We start from the raw sequence: 16,902 nt of genomic DNA, 5'->3' as shown, positions 1-16,902 counted from the left end.
AAAAGAAACATCCTTGTCTATTTCATTTACATACCCTTTTGAGCTTACATTATCTTTCAAACATGAATGAAAGAACCTAGTGTAATAGCATAACCTAACTTGTAGATCAGTGAAGCAGTGAATTCTATGCACAATCATTAGAAAATTAGAACACAAGTGCTCTTTCAAATTTTGAAATTACTTTTTTGTATTTGTAGTTTGTTCGTGACAGCACCTTCAAAGAGATTCCACTGACATTTTACAGTAAGTTCATTTTATATATTTCCAGATGGGTTTAAGATTGATTTATAAATGCTGTCAATTCCAATCTGAATTGTAGATCTTTATTAATCACAAAGAAAGCCATTTATGGTGAAGAAAAGTGGGCAAAGGAATGACAGGAAAAGAATCAAAGAAGAATGTTTTTGGTTATTGTGCTACTGTATGTATTTTTTCCCTTTCCAGATTCTCAACAGGGAATATCCCTAAAGTAAGCCATTTCTACTCTTTGGGATAGGCAAGATACGTATGGGAAATACTTTTTTTTTCATGTTTTAGCCAAGGTTCAGTGCTTGGTGCACAGCAGTCATACTGCCTCACAGACTCTCCAGGATTGACCAAACTATGCATTGAGTTGCTTTCTTTTTCATAAATGTTTCCAGAGGAGCAAAGTGTACCTTTTCCACCTGTTTTCTATATATGCATATATGGGTTTTCTAAGGGATACAGTTGCTTCAGCCATTTCCTCTATAAGGAGTAAAAGCCCTCTGTTTACCAGGTGCACTCCCCAATGAAACAAACAGAAGTTTAGTTTCAGAAGTTTTAGAACTTTAGAATTCAAGTTTAAGATACACCAGGGAATTATACAGATTTTCATGCAGGGAATTGTACAAGCCATTATTATTATGTATCTTACATTATAATGGATTTCATTAACTCTGGGTTTCATGAAGTACAAACAAAGGAAAATAGCACATTAGTAGACTGTGCAGGTAACTCGTGTGTACAGCACCATTTAGTAAACAGAACTGAGACTCATACTCTAGCGCCTTTTGTTTTACTTTGCCTTCCATTAATATCTGTGACTTTATTTACATCTTGATGACCAGACCTAATTTAACCAATCATTACCATAAAGAAAATGTAGGAATGGGATGTTTTATATTCCATTTTCTATAATTTCAGAAATTAACATAATTGAAAGCAACGTCCAGCCCATCATCAGAAAGGAAGGTAAATGGGGCCCTTCCAATATATATTTCTGTATATGTTCATAAAGGTATACAAATACAGAATATATATTGCATTTACTTCTTTAACAGAATGTATTTTTTACATCACAACTCCAGGTTGTTCTGTACTTTGCTGGAAAAGCAAAGATACAAATATTGCAATTAGAACTGGCTGAAATATTTTGTATTTAAAGATTTCCCATGCTTGCTCTCCCCACCTGGATTTCTTTAAAAAAAATAAATAAAAAATCTATGGACATTTTTAAGATGCATTTTTTAAAATGATCATTTTTTTCCCCTGAAGAATGTATTTAAAATGCCCCAAATAATACTATATTTTCTATAAAGTATATAGAAAGGTGGATTCTATAATTAAAACATTTCCATTGTTTTTGTATTAAAATAGTTATTTTAAAAAATGAAGTAGAATTGTTATACATTAAAGTTAAAAACAAACAAGCAAACAAAAACCAAGAACAACAACAACAACAAACAAACTGTTAATTTCTCTACAGTTTTCAGTCGGTTCTAAATACCAATATCTGTCAGATGCCTGGAAAGGACAGTTAACCAAAATTTCTTTTCAATTTCTCTGTTGCAAAAGTTAAAGATTAGTTGTGGGATTGAAGAGAACATAAAGTTGGGCTGGGACCGTGGAACACTTGTGATTCATATCTTAAGCAAAACATCACTAGTTTCACTAGACCAGTGTCACCACTTCTGTGCTCCAGTTTTCTTCTGAAATGAAAATGCTAAAAAAGAGTCTGGTAAAGTTCAACTGAGAACAAAGGCACTTGAAAATATCTTGCAGATATTTTATCCAAACTGATTAAATGTTTCTGTGTGGACTTTCTCCCAGCAGAAATGTCATGAGCTTGCTTGCTCTACAGTTTGTCTGTGCTTTGTCCCAGCTAGCACAAGATACTATCTTTTATATATAAAAAATATATATATATAAAACCTTGCTGTCTAGTCCCCAGCGTGAAATCAGAGCAACAAAGCAATATAAATTACCAGATGAGTCCACATGGTAAATTATCCAAGGTATTTTAGAAATCTTTATAAAATGCAGGTGAATCACTTTCTGGAGGTACCTGTTCTTCTAGGTTAAATCCAGAGACAGGGCAGAGAGTTTAGGCAACTTTCATAGAATTTGGAAGATGAGAAAAAATGATAAATGACTGTCTGAGCTATATGTTTGTATATATCTGTACAAATGTACAACTAAGCATTCTTCACCAATGAGGGGAAAAAAAAATAATATGTTAGTGAGCACTGAAGAGTCACTCCTTTCCACTGCCAGTATTTCTGCTTTGGCACCCTGTCCAAAGAATGACCTTTAGTAAGTAGTCTTCCTGCTGATGACTCAGAAATAATCCTAGTAATGCCAATTTTGGCCCTTCTGAGCTTGCTAGCAGTAACAGTAGTGATTGGCAGTTCCCATCAAGACCACATATGCCCACAATTGTCTGTATAAAAAAATCTGGCAACATTACATGTTAATTTTTGCAACATATATCAAGAAGTTCCAGCAGATTGTGATGGGAGATTTCATAAAAAAAAAAAATAATTTAGAATAGAATAGAATAGAATAGAATAGAATAGAATAGAATAGAATAGAATAGAATAGAATAGAATAGAATAGAATAGAATAGAATATCTACTTGAGTAGATTCTTTGCCCATACATAGACAACTTCAAAGAGATCTCAACAGTTAAATCTGGTTGAAACCCAAGTTTTAGTGTATTGAATGTTTAAAAGATTGGTCCTTGACTAGGAAATACAAGAAAATACAGGTTCTGCATGCATCTACTGTATAAATCACATAGGAAGGTAAAATAAATCAGGAGTTTGTTTTGTTTTGTGAAGGATTTATAAATATTAATAAATATCTTTGACATTTTTTCACTAATATTATAATTTCTCTCAATGCATGTTGGCATTTAATATCTCAACATAAAAAATTACCTCTGAAATTGGAACAGAAGCAATCCAGTGAGTCTTTTAAGACTGCTTCTTTACAAAATTTATGAATGTTTTTCTATCAGACTCCTTAGAAAACAAAAAGCAATAGTTCAGCTGTTTAAAACTGAGAGTAGATTGAGTTCTGTGATAACTGGAAATCATTATGGTCCTGTCATATCATCACATCTGCAGCAAATAAATGATTTATTTAGCTCTAAGTTCTAACCTATACAATCATCTTCTGCTGCAAAAGCAAACAAAAATGTATGCTTCAATTTGTTACTGTTGGAGGACACTAGTAAGCCTCAATCATACTGCTCTCAGCAATTCAACCCCAGGCATATATAATCAAAAGCTATTGTTATATCCTGATTATTAAAACAATAACAACAACAACAAACTCTGTGCAGACTCAACTTCTACATGATACAATTTAAAGAAATATTTTAAATAAATATTGTTAAGGGACCACAACAACATGTGAAAGATGGACTGTGTTATATTTCTGAGCAAGGGATAGGGGAAGTGTTACAAAACTAACACTATGTTATTCAGTTAATCGACTGAATCAGAGGTATGTTCTTCATTTTTTTTTAGGTGTCTATCTCCAGCCTGCCAAACAGAGGTTGGCAAACATTTTGTATCAGTGTTATCTGTGGGGATTGTGCAAGAATAAGAGATTACCAAATTATTTGTTTTGGCCATTGAAATCAAGATGACATCTCCCATGAAACTCAGAGAGCAGTAGCCATTACGGCTGACAAATATCCTTACAACCTACACAGCTGATCTCTCAATCTATTTTATTTTATTTTATTTTAGGCTATATGCCCGCTGCCTAAGTCTGGCTAGCTTAAAATAAAAATAAATAAATAAATAAAAGAAAACCCAGCAGAACATTCCAGCAATGCCTCACTTTAGGCATTTTACCAATATACATACAAGAAAGCTTCCTTTCAGCTGCCGAGGATCTGTGTTTGCCTGACACTTGTCAACAGATGTTAAAAATACCCAATACACAAAAACAAAACAAAAACAAAATTTGTAAATAGTAAGTGCACAACAGGATCTAAATTTAAGACACCATGGGAGGAAGTACAAGATTGTACAGCCACTGCTGCAGATGGCTCATCAGATTTCTGGTCATCTCCATCTCAGATTTATGGCTTCTCCATTATGGTCATCTGGTTTATTTAGGGTAGGGGTGATAATGCTAGCTTCATCTCAGTCCTATGGAATACCGTAAATATTTTTATGACTATTTATAACATGTTGTTTTTTCCTTGTGTCACAGACCCATCTATTACACAGCTCACTAAATTAATTGAAGGGGAACCTGAGTTCAAAATAGTCAGGGAAGGGGAGACAATAACTAAAGTGATACATGGAGGTTGGTATGCTTTCAGCAACTCAATTTGCATTAATTAAAATCTGAAATATAAATTATTCCTGGACTGCTTTTACTTGAGTGCAGGTGGTTTCTATGATATGTTAGACAATAGACTTATTTTTAACAGAACATTCTGAAGTATGGCAATTGTATTTTATTTTTTTTCCTTAGCTGTACCTAATAGCTACAGTCAAGACAGTTAGAAATGTTCTGCATGCTGACATAATGTCTGTCTCAGTTATCTGCTGATTGTTGTCCTGCAGTCAAAAATGCAGGATGTAATTCCTGTGATAGAAAGGCAGCATCATCAGACAAATAAATCAACTTTGTTTCCTGCTTTGCTAGGAGCTTCAAGGATTTCATATCTAGGGTGGTTTCAAATAAAATAGCATGTAGTCATCTTGAATTTGGGACAAACAGCTCCTGGTCTACTCTTAGCATTTTTATTTTTTCTTAAAATATTCTGTGGTCATTCCTTGTGTGCTTCATTAAGTTTTGGTGTCTCAAAACCAGCAAGTGTAACACTGATAATCACTTTATTAATATCTTCAACTTAAAAATCCTTGTAGAACCAGTTATTAAAACATACACCAAAATCATTGACGGGCGACCTGTAGAAGTGACAGAGAAAAAAGTAACAGAAGAAAGAATTATTCAAGGTAATTCAAGTTGAGTGAAGTTCTCCATTATATACAAAAGTAGAACATCTTAAGTCCTGTCCTAATGCCTAAACTGCATTTCCTGAGGAGGTGAATTTTCCTCCTACTACTTCCCACTGCCATGTATAGCTCAGATTTTCACTGTGTCTGCTACACATATACATATAGAATTATATATGTCTGATACATATATGTGTATACTATTTCAGGCTAACACTGTTCTTTTGCATTTTTCAGTCTGTCTTAGTTTAGATTTATTTATTTATTAATTTATTTATTTTGGTGTGTGTGTATGTGAATTTTAGGTTACTTGCATTGTATATCTCCAGGTAGGCTTCATTTGACCAATGCTAGCCCTTCAGTGTGTAGATACCTACTTTTGCATGTTTCCTTGAAAACATGTTCAGGAAAAAAAAACATACAATATACAAAATATACAATATACAAAAAATTACAATAAAAATAAAAATAAAAATACTATGTTTCTTTTTAAGGCGAGACTATCTTGTTCTGACATCCACAAGGCAGACATTTTTTTCATGCTAATGTAGAATAAAATTAATGAGCATCTGTCCCTTTGCCTTTTTGTACAGTAGCTTTCAATCTCCTTGGGCAATTTCAGTTATATTTGATGTACTGTGAAGATTTTTATGTTTAAGAATCCTAGAAAATTTACAGAAATTGAAGTGAGTAGATTGAGGCATATTTAAACAGTCTCTGCTAACACATTTGATTCCCTTGGATAAATACTATAAATACTATCTTGTACACCGTAGTTAAAATACTGTCTGCAAAAACAGTTGCAAGGGAAAGACAGTGTTACAGAAATATTGACTTAGCAGAAAGTCTTTGTATTGAGTTTATTTTGAAAAAAAATAATTTAAGTCATTAAATTCTCAAGCAAGAGAGAAATAAGAAACCAGGCAAGTTATTCTCATGCAACTATTTACTACAGTGAAAGCAACTGAATGAAATGATTATAACAGTGAAAAAGATAGCAGTAGTTTCTGAATAAATCAGGGACAATTTTTCAACACAGAAAATTTCTGGGAGAGAAAATACTACTTTCTTATTTCTGAACGGCAAGTTTCAATAATAGTCCACATGAAATTGTCATTATCATGTAGATGATGCCAGCATTCCTGAAATTTCCTTCTCTCTGTAATAGAAACTGATAAAGAATTTCTCTGCTAAACTCTCAAATGACTCATAGCTGTTACAACATTAATAACAGTTTTTTACAACAGTGGATCCAGAACATTTTACAATGAGGAAATACCTGATCTGTGACCTAATACAACAAAATTATTAAAATTGAGCAGATGTTTACTATGTTAAATTTGCCTACCTACTTGTCTGAATACTTCTAAGCTATTAATAGCCCTCTTACATTTCAGTTTAGGACACATTGAAATATAAAACAAGCAAACAGAACAAACAAACAAACAACAACAACAACAAAAAACACATAAAAGCTCATTAAAGCGTGTTAAAGACAGAATCATCATAAGGGTTAAATTAAAAAAGAAAAAAAAAAAAAAAGGTCAATAGAGTTATATCTAACTTAAGTCCTTGTTTTAAAAAAAACATCTTTCTTCTAGGTCCAGAAATAAAATATACCAGAATTACTGCAGGTGGTTCAGATAATGAAGAAAAAATAAAGAAATTTCTTGAAGAAGGTTAGTATCATTATTTTCTTTTCAAAACAAACCAACAATGACAACAATAAAACCAGCATGATATTACTTAAGTAATCACTGAACAGATACTCAAATGTGTTTTCATCAAATATGCTCACTGCAAAATCAGAGATTAAGCCTGAGAAACTGAGAAATGTCCAAACCTAATATTCTGGTTTGAATCTCTGATCTTCATATTCTGGTCAGCTCTAGAACTGAGATTGCCTAGGTCTAATAAATACTAAATTATGTTTGTTATGCAATATGGTGTTTTCAGTATTTACCGTGGAACATACACAGATAACTTTTGTAATTCAGCAAAATGCTGTAACAGGATAAAGTCATTAATATGCTGTCAAATGTTTTCTGTCAATCAATTTTTTTTTGCCATAACCTGTATCCTATCAGAGGTTACCAAGGTGACCAAATTTATTGAAGGTGATGGTCATTTACTCGAAGATGAGGAAATCAAAAGACTTCTGCAGGGAGGTAATTCAGTGTATTACAACTAACCTTGTTGTAACAGGTTATGATAACTGAAACCTCTCTCAGATTTGTCTAGCTCAACATTTTAAAGACTGATCTACCAGAAAGGAAACTTCCATTGGAAAAATAAATAAATAAATAAATAAAAATAATGACATATACGAAGTGCCAGATGCACATAAAAAGTAAACAAGTGCCAAAGTTTAATTAATTTTGGTATGATATCAGTCATGAAAAATAGATAAAAATTTAATTGTTTTCTCAGTCTTTAAAAAGTTATCTAATTAAAACCCAGGGGAGCAATGAAGATTTATTCCACTAGCTGAGAACCCTTTTACTCAGCAAATTTAAATCTGTGAAAAAACATTTATGAAATAGAAAATATTGTAATAGGCCAAATTCACCATATTACCGGTCATCCAGAAATGAATATTCATTGCCCTCAAGTTAATAATTAAAGGCATGTTTAGCATCCCTCTTTCAAAGCTTACAGGTGACAGATATGAAGGCATTAACCTCAACTCTTTTCAGATATAATGTTCCAAATAATGGTTTTCTTTCCTTCTTGCTCTCTTAATTCTAACAGTTTTGGCAGTATATAACCAGTAGCTGTAGAAAACTGGTAAACAAACTTGTGCTTATGGAATTAATATATCTATGAATTTGGAATGTTCTCTGCTTAATGTATAGATTAGAATCACTATCTATAATAGCAATGGGGAATAAAAAAAGAGAATTCAAGTATTGTGCTTTTAGTAAAGGTCAATGTAAACCTGATGAGAAGCTCAAAATATGCATGGATATTTCTCCTGGCATAAATTAGCTGAATCGAATTCATATAATGTTCACTCTCTCATAAGTTACTAACTCAAATACTACTTGAGTAGCTCATACTAAGTTCAACCATGTGTACACAGAACTAAATCTTGTAGCTTTTCACAAGCACTATTCTGTATATGTAACTTAAACCTAGGAATCACAAGAATTTAGTGATGGCTGAATGTCATAGCAGTTTCTTCATCAAACAAAAACATGTTAGTTGATAATGCAGCTAGTCTTAGAGACAAACCATGATATGGCCATGAATATGACTATATTTCTCTCTGCTATTTTAAATAATCAAATCTTAGCCAGGATTTTTATGTACTCATTGGAGAGAAATATGATTTAGAGGGTTTTTCATTGTATCTGTGTGAGAGTTGCTCTCTGGGGCTGCCTATTTCAGCAGCAAATATTTAAAAAGAGAGTTGAAAATGAGAAAATATATCCCCCCCAAAAAAAATCCTTCCATCTGTTGGACTATGTTCCAGTGGTCTTAACGAGGCTATAAAGAGCAGGAGTAAAATTTATACCAGAATGTTCAAAGGTCTTCAGTTACAGAGATACTCGATTAAATAGATATAGTCTCTAAAGATAAATCTTATAGTGATCCTATCATTGTATAGAAAAGTAAGAAATAATTTCTCTGCAGTAAATATGGAAAAGACAATATTGTCTCTTGAATTCTTGCTATTTTTCCTTGCTATTATATGTTAGTTTGCATAAGCATCCTGCTTTACAGAATGGGATAAATAGGCAGATTTCTGTCTCTTGTTTTAATTTGATTTTTTTCCGTCTTTCCCATGATTTATTCAGTCAGATACCCTTGTTTTCCATTGTAATATCTTACCATGCTTTCAGCCAATAAAAGCAGATACGCACACTGCTTTATGGCTGTTAGCATTAATGGTGATAATGCTTTATGGCCCTCATGTCTACATCAAAATGATTGTTTTACTGAAAATTTCCTAAGCACTTAAATCTGAGTCCAGACACAAATGGATGTATTCCCACTGTCTAAAATAAAAGATTTTATGTGGGCTGTAATTCAACTCATATAATGTCCAGCACTGCTTATTACAATTGGCAGTCTTTGCTGAAACAAACTACAAGCCAAGGTTGCAATGAATGACTTTCAGCCCTAGAGAAGGCATCACCTGTGTCAGGGCCAAGAAAATCAGCAGGACTTTACATCATGAATGCCATAGTGGCCTACATATACCCACACCCCCAAAACAACATTGTTTCCACTGATGGTTCCTTGCATATGAAAAAATGCTATCCCAGATTTAACTCATTTGTTTTTAATGCCTATTGTAGCTGGAACTGAGTACACCAAGGTTACTAAAGTAATTGAGGGAGAGCCACAGATTATCGAGAGAGAAATCAAGAAAGTCCATTTGGAAGGTTAGTTTGTCTAAAAATCCAGTATCACTAAGACCTCACTTGTCTGAAGTGATCATTCTAGGTGGGGATTTGTAGCTTTTATTCACAAAAATTACTTCACTCTGAAGCCAATATTTTATCAAGAAGAGTTTTTTGATTATTTTGGAAAAGAATTCTTTCACTGATGTTGCAGAGAAAAATATTGAGGCTTGTCTTGTGTCTAAAAGTAACTAAAAGATTTGGCAGGCATAGTAGACAAGAGGAAATGTCTAAACCACAAAGCTTAGGTAAAACATATGAAAGAACATGCACCATAAGAATTGCATTTTCTCTAAGCAGCACATCCGGAAGAAGACCACGTGAGTTGTTTTTAACTTGAGTTATTTCTTGTCAGTATTAATGTGATCTGTCAATGTGATCTGTCGAGTTATCAACTTGCTAAGAGGGGGGTGGAGGGAATATGATCTCTGGAAATGGGTAAATCTTATGGGGTCTTAGAATTTCTCTACTGTTATCCTATTTAATAAGGGAAACTCTTGGTTTTGAAAAAGCTGAATGGTGTGGAGGTCCAACATGAGGAGCCAAATACAGTTCAGCCTCAGTTCAGCCTGGGTATATGCCAGAAATTAGTTTTTCAAGTTTAACAATATTTATTTATTTATTTATTTATTTATTTATTTATTTATTTGATGATGGTCTTTATTCCAAATTAAATAGTAGCTTTCTTGGAGTTCCTGTTGTATTTGAATATACATCCTTTTCCAATTCTAATTCTAATGATGTAGAGTAAGAATGTATTTATTCTGTCAGCCTTTGAAATACAAATTCATAATAAAAATATGGCTCGTGGATAGTAGTGTTTAATAAATAAGTATGTTTCTACTTTTTGCATTTTGAATTTTATGCCAAATACTGAAGGTATACCATAATCATTTGTAAACTTCAGTGTTGGGTAGTACAAGGCATGCAGGGAAGTCAACTATTGCTTGAAAATGAGAGATGGATATGATTTTCAGCCATGGAGCTTTACATGAAAACATACAAGTTTGGATGGGCCATGTTCTCTCCTTGTTAAGGTAGTGAAGAACTTGCAGGTTTCTTATACTTTGGTGCAGAAGCCCAGTGTTTCACCACAGCTGTAATGAAACCTATATATCAGGGCACTGAGTTTACATACCCTGTACCTCAAGATGAAAAGGCAACTGCATGTGGCTAGTTAAGCAAATATAAAAGTACTTTAAGTCTGTAAATACGGAAATATACTACAGTAACATTTTTGTGGGAGAAAAATTCTCTTTAAAGTTTGTAAAGTGTTTTTTCCCCTGATGAGGAGACACTTGGTTTTAAAAATTACATCAAGGTTTGATGAAAAAAAGGAAAAAGTGCCTGTAGTTTCAGAGAGTCAGTCTTCTGGAAAACAGACATATCTCCTAATGAGGGTGGTACCTATACAATGGCCCTTGCTTCACTGTACCCTTTAAAACAGAAGTTTCTGAGAAAATAAGCTGACCTGTAAATGTGGAGTGATACTGTGGATTTACAGTGCAGTTACATATCAAGGCCCAAATGCAGCTGGAAATGTAACTGACAATGGCTGAGATTCAAGTATATAATTTATATATAATTCTTGAATAAATGTCTATAGTGTGCCCTGCAAGGGAATCTGAACTTCCTCTGCCAAAATTTGAGACAGAGTCCCGGGCAGTACATCAACATGATTGCACATCACTGACAGTGTCAGATGGTTTTTGCTGTGTGAAGAGCATGGGCACAATGTCCTGGCCCCTGTCTACATCATGCAACCATCTACAACAGATCAGTATGAATAATTCATACTAGTAAAATTTTAAAATATTTTTGAAATGTAGGTAATATTTGATGGAAGAATACAAATCATGGAAATGTGTGAACTGTATTTGTTATTAGCATTCATGTTTCAGGTGATCAAGTCAACATACTAATGGATCAAAATTCATCGGAAAACCTTAAAAAAAAAAAAAAAAGACATTACAAGTCTACTATAGGTTTCCAATTTTTTTAATGAGTTTTAGTTCAACTAGGCTATAGAAAATAAATTCTGACTGAAATATTTCTGTTTTCTAGAAGCACCTGTACGGAAAGTACAAGCAAACAAGAGGACGCAAGGTAAAAGCAAAACATATTTTTAAATATTTTAACTTATATCAAATATTTATCTCAGATATGTTTAAAGTAAAAGGGAAGGGTGGGGGGTACGCAGAAGCTTAAGAAAACAGAGTTCCATAAAGAAAAGTTACATTTATGCTTTAAAAAAAAAAAAAAAAAAAAAAAAAAAAAAAAAAAAAAAAAGCTTAATATATATGTTTCTATCTGCAAAGAACTTATATTATGTGCTTCATTCAAACTGTATTTCACAATAGAATAAAGGTGTGTTGTGGTTTAACCTGACAGGCAGCAGAGCACTACACAGCCATCCACTAACTCTTCCCCCCACAGTAGGCTGAGAGAAGAGAATCGGAAAAAAATAAATAAATAAAAGTAAAAGCTTGTGGTTTGAGATATAGACAGTTTAATAGGACAGAAAATAAAAAGAAATAACAACAACAACAACAATAATAATGTGTACAAAAGAAGTGATGCACAATGCAATTGCTCACAACCTACTGGCCCAGCCTGTCCTAACAGTGGTCCCCCCCACCCTGACCAGGCACCCCATATTAATTGTTCTGCGTGATGCCATATGATATGGAATATTGTTTTGTCCAATTCGGGTCAGCTGTCCCAGTTCTGTCCACTTCCAACTGCACCCCCAGCCTCTTCACTGGTGGGGAGGTGTGAGAAGCTGAAAAATTCTTGGCTTAATGTAAGCACTGCTCTGCAACAATTGAAACGTGAGCCTGTTATCAACATGATTTTCATTCTAAATCCCAAACACAACACCATACCAGCTACTAGGAGGAAAATTAACTCTATCCTAGCTGAAACCAGGACAAGGTGTCAAAGTGAGATCTGATTCTGGAATCTGATACTGTGAAAACAGCACTGTGGGATTACCCAGTGCAGGATTTTTATTCACTGTTTGTACATTATTTGGATCAATTAAGAAGCTGAGAGATCACTATAATTTCCTACCTGCCATTATGACAGTTAAAGATTCAGCATCATTCTTTCTTATTCACGTCTGTTTCACCAGTAAATGTAGTATCTTGTTTAACTATATTACATATAATGTTACATAGGTGTGTTTTTTTTTTTTCCACATGAGGAGCAACAAGAAGGAGAACAAGACTAGCTTATTCTTAAAAGCTTTTCAAGATAAAATCCACAGAATTACAAATTAATGGCATGGTCTTTGAGATGAAGAGAAACTGTTTTGAAAAAAAAAAAGAACATTAGAAAACAATGTGTTTTGATAACAATGTAAACTGAACCATGAATCCACTAAAAGATGTGAAAATGAAGATGCTCACTACTGGCATAATTCACACAAGGTGCTGTAATTGCTCTTGATAGTAAGCATTATGCAAGGTGGGATCCTGGAACTGATAAAGGCACAAACAAAACTTCCATCAACTTCTGTAGAACCAGGAGTCCCTTTTAAGCTGGCTAGTAAGTGCTTGCACGATTGGATTCAAAAATAGCAGGGAACAATGCAGAATGTATTTTTTATTATTATTTTTATTTCTACTAAATGAGAAATATAAATGAAATTAGATCATTCCTAGGGAAAAAATCACTTCAGATGACTTTTAGAATAAGTAATGTAAGGAAATAATAGTGTTAATGTAGCACTTTTGGTTCAGTAGTATTGTATATTTTTTGTAAGTCAAAATTCATAGTATTTTTAATGTAATACTGACACCAGTAACATTACCTTTTCTAAATAGACAAGTATTATATGTCTAAACAGACAAATGTATCTTTTCTTGTTCTACATCACATATCCAAATGCCTTCTGGTAACATGGCTAATGGAAACTCTTACCAAGGGAAAAAGAAAATGTTATAAGCTTCCTAAAATGTATTTGAGATCATGCTGACCTTTATTTATATGAAAAAAAAATTCCCATAGGAATCTTATAACAACATATATACTGAAATCCTTAAATGTTTTCTGACTTTTCCCTAAATATGTCTTTTGACTATTAAAGTGGATTATAGAAGGGATAATTAAAATGCATGTAAACAGCTATCCCTGCGTGGAAAAAGGTGTTACAAAAATGAGCCTAGGTCTGAAAGCTTTTATATCAAAACATGCTTTGCTAATGTCTGGTACTAATGTGGTGTTGTCTGTAAATTATGTCATTTTTATAACTCTAGTTTTGTACTCATAAAAATTGTTTGCCTTTATTAATTAAAGTTGGAAAACAATTACTCATGGAGTAAGAAAAAACATGTTCAAAGTGCCTTAATTCTGCAGACCAAAGTTTAAGAAAAGTTATCTGTTGTGCTTTTATACTTCTGTTTTGAAAGAAATACTCAATAAACAATTTGTCTAAATGTCCTTTTATTTGTAAATAAATCTTTTTTTTATGAGAAAGCAAATTGTAAATATTCTTAAACTGTTAGTGTAGTTTTTAGATCAAAAATATGCCCTCAGAGAAGCAAGCAGATATTTCCCTTTCTCACCTAGAACAAATTAATGCTTTAACTGCATCATTCTCCTTAAAAAGAATTTAAAACTTCCCTTAATTCAATAATAACATACTGTGAACACTATCATCTCAATTTCCTTATGAGTGGTAAAGATACCTGAGCAATGCACTGTTATGTTTTGTAGACTTACTGGGCTGATTATTGAGCATCTCAATAAGGTGACCCTACTATCTATTGTTAGAGTGCTGTGGTGGTTACTAGGAGGAAAATTAACTCTATCCTAGCTGAAACCAGGACAATCGCATGGGTGGAAGGAAGGCTTCTAACCCTGGTAAGAACTTTTAGGTGAGAATGAGGCCTCTCAGTACTGCCCAGAAGATGAATTAAAGCTGTCACTTTTCCCCAGGATCTTTTGCTGTCATTAAATCATGTACTTTATTATGTTCTCTTCACTGATACGTCATTATAAGAGGTTCAGTCAATATTTTGGAGAGCAGACTTTAGAAATCCATTCCAAGTCAAATCATTCTATGTTGCTATGTGAACAATGCTCTTGCACCATGGCATGGATTCTGGACTAGTTTATCTCCAAATGTCCCTTCTAACCCAAACCATTCTGTGATTCAGTGCTAGGGGAGGGATGTGTCTGTGCTCTCTGCTACCCAAAAAGGAGAGGCATATCAATGAGAGAAAGACAATCACAATGGTCCAGGAAATTAGAATGGCATATGTATCCATACACCAAGACTAGGATATGTTTCATCCATAAGACATTTTAACAGAGTGCCTTCAGATTGTGACAGGCCACAAAATGGATATCATCATATCAACAATCACTGGGTTGATAGAGAAGGACCTCACAGTTGTCACAGCAACAGACTCTCTTTTAGTGTCACTGAAATATAAAAACTGTAATATGCAATGTATGAAGTTCAACAAGACCAAGTGCCGGGTCCTGCACCTGGGGCACAACAACCCCAAGCAGAGCTACAGGCTGGGAGATGAGTGGTTGGAAAGCTGCCTGGTGGAGAAGGACCTGGGAGCATTGGTTGATAGTCGGCTGAATATGAGCCAGCAGTGTGCTCAGGTGGCCAAGAAGGCCAACAGCATCCTGGCTTGTATAAGAAGCAGTGTGGCCAGCAGGGCTAGGGAAGTGATTGTACTCTGTACCCCTGTACTCGGCTCTGGTGAAGCCACACCTCGAGTACTGTGTTCAGTTTTGGGCCCCTCAGTACAAGGACATGGAGGTGCTCGAGAGAGTCCAGAGAAGGGCAACAAAGCCCAAAGGTCTGGAGAATGAGTCTTACAAAGAGTGGCTGAGAGAGCTGGGACTGTTCAGCCTGGAGAAGAGAAGGCTCAGGGGCAGTCTTATCACACTCTATAGATACCTTAAAGGAGGCTGTAGTGAGGTGGGTATTGGTTTATTCTCCCACGTGCCTGGTGACAGGACGAGGGAGAACGGGCTAAAGTTGCAGCAGGGGAGGTTTAGGTTGGATATTAGGAAAAACTTCTTTACTGAAAGGGTTGTTAGGCATTGGAACAGGCTGCCCAGGGAAGTGGTTGAGTCACCATCCCTGGAGGTCTTTAAAAGACGTTTAGATGTAGAGCTTAGTGATATGGTTTAGTGGAGGACTGGTTAGTGTTAGGTCAGAGGTTGGACTAGGTGATCTTGGAGGTCTCTTCCAGCCTAGACGATTGTGTGTGTGACTCTGTGATTCTGTGAAATAAATAAACCACAAAAACAGTAAGTGGAGACTAATGAGTAAATGGTTCAATAAAAAGTTTTTCAGATTAAGTTCAGAGCAGTATATAGACACCTAATGCCAGTGGAGAAGACTGAAATTTTGAGAAAATACCTTCTGACCACAATTACTGTTGAAGGAAACTTGAGAAATGATTAAATACCTAAGAAATCAGTGATACTCTGTTTCCTATAGATTTCTAATTTCTGTGTTGAATATCTCTTTTCCAAATTGATCTGTAAGTGACTAAGAGGTTCAAAAATTTATATATGACTGACATCCACCTGCATGTCTCCCCATGCTCTGCTACACATTCCCATCGATGTACCCTACCCATTCAGAACATGACTACATGGAAACAATGAAAGAAAACCTAAAAACAGGAGGAAAACAACAACAACATTTTAATAGTATCTGATTCTTCCCTTATATGAAGCAGTAAATGTCTCACACCCTTCACACCCTTTTTCTCAGCCTTTGCTGAACAGGAGTACTGCAATATGCAGCCTGATTTTTAAATCACATGGGCATCAGCATCAAATTTCTTACGTTACCTTTTTCTGTCAGGGTTCACATTTTTAAGATTAAATAATATCCTGCCAACCTTGGAACTGGGTGAGAAGAGTAAACGTTGCTGTTTATAAAGACACCAGGCTTTGGGTTAAATCCTGCTCTCTTAGTCTTTTGCTGCTTCTTTTAAGATAAAAATGTCATCTCTGATGTTCTTCTAAAGCAATATTTGAGTAACTATTTTTATTAGTGCATTTAAAAGTCTATTTCAGCCATGTGTATTCAATGTTGTTTTTTTTCTTTTAATTGTTTTTGAAAGGCTAATGTGACATTTCATACAAACTCCATATTTTATATACCATGAACAATTTTTTTAAAAGATTGAAAATCTTCAAAAATCTTAATATTTAAAAAAATTAATCTGATATTTTGTAAAGAAATATGGTTTACTTTTTCTCAGAGGCTTTATATTTCAATTAA

General features: G+C 34.2%; 1 protein-coding gene across 12 annotated transcripts in view; it reads left to right on the top strand.

The window, feature by feature from the left end:
- POSTN (periostin) overlaps positions 1–14,078 on the top strand; it is a 35,209-nt gene extending 21,131 nt beyond the window's left edge. Inside the window, exons 16-23 of one of the 12 annotated variants that reach the window (XM_068673396.1) lie at positions 198–243; positions 1,165–1,212; positions 4,472–4,567; positions 5,137–5,226; positions 6,828–6,905; positions 7,314–7,394; positions 9,936–9,955; positions 11,700–14,078. In XM_068673396.1, coding sequence (XP_068529497.1) covers positions 198–243; positions 1,165–1,212; positions 4,472–4,567; positions 5,137–5,226; positions 6,828–6,905; positions 7,314–7,394; positions 9,936–9,955; positions 11,700–11,843 — 603 coding nt within the window. In that variant the 3' untranslated portion in view covers positions 11,844–14,078. Of the gene's footprint in view, positions 1–197; positions 244–1,164; positions 1,213–4,471; positions 4,568–5,136; positions 5,227–6,827; positions 6,906–7,313; positions 7,395–9,530; positions 9,618–9,935; positions 9,956–11,699 lie in introns of all 12 variants that reach the window. The other 11 variants (XM_068673405.1, XM_068673417.1, XM_068673429.1 and 8 more) reach the window with 11 other exon arrangements.
- The last annotated feature ends 2,824 nt before the right edge of the window (positions 14,079–16,902 follow it).

Source organism: Anas acuta, chromosome 1 (genome assembly GCF_963932015.1).
Source record: "Anas acuta chromosome 1, bAnaAcu1.1, whole genome shotgun sequence".
Classification (NCBI taxonomy): domain Eukaryota; kingdom Metazoa; phylum Chordata; class Aves; order Anseriformes; family Anatidae; genus Anas; species Anas acuta.
This window is presented reverse-complemented; position numbering and strand designations above follow the sequence as displayed.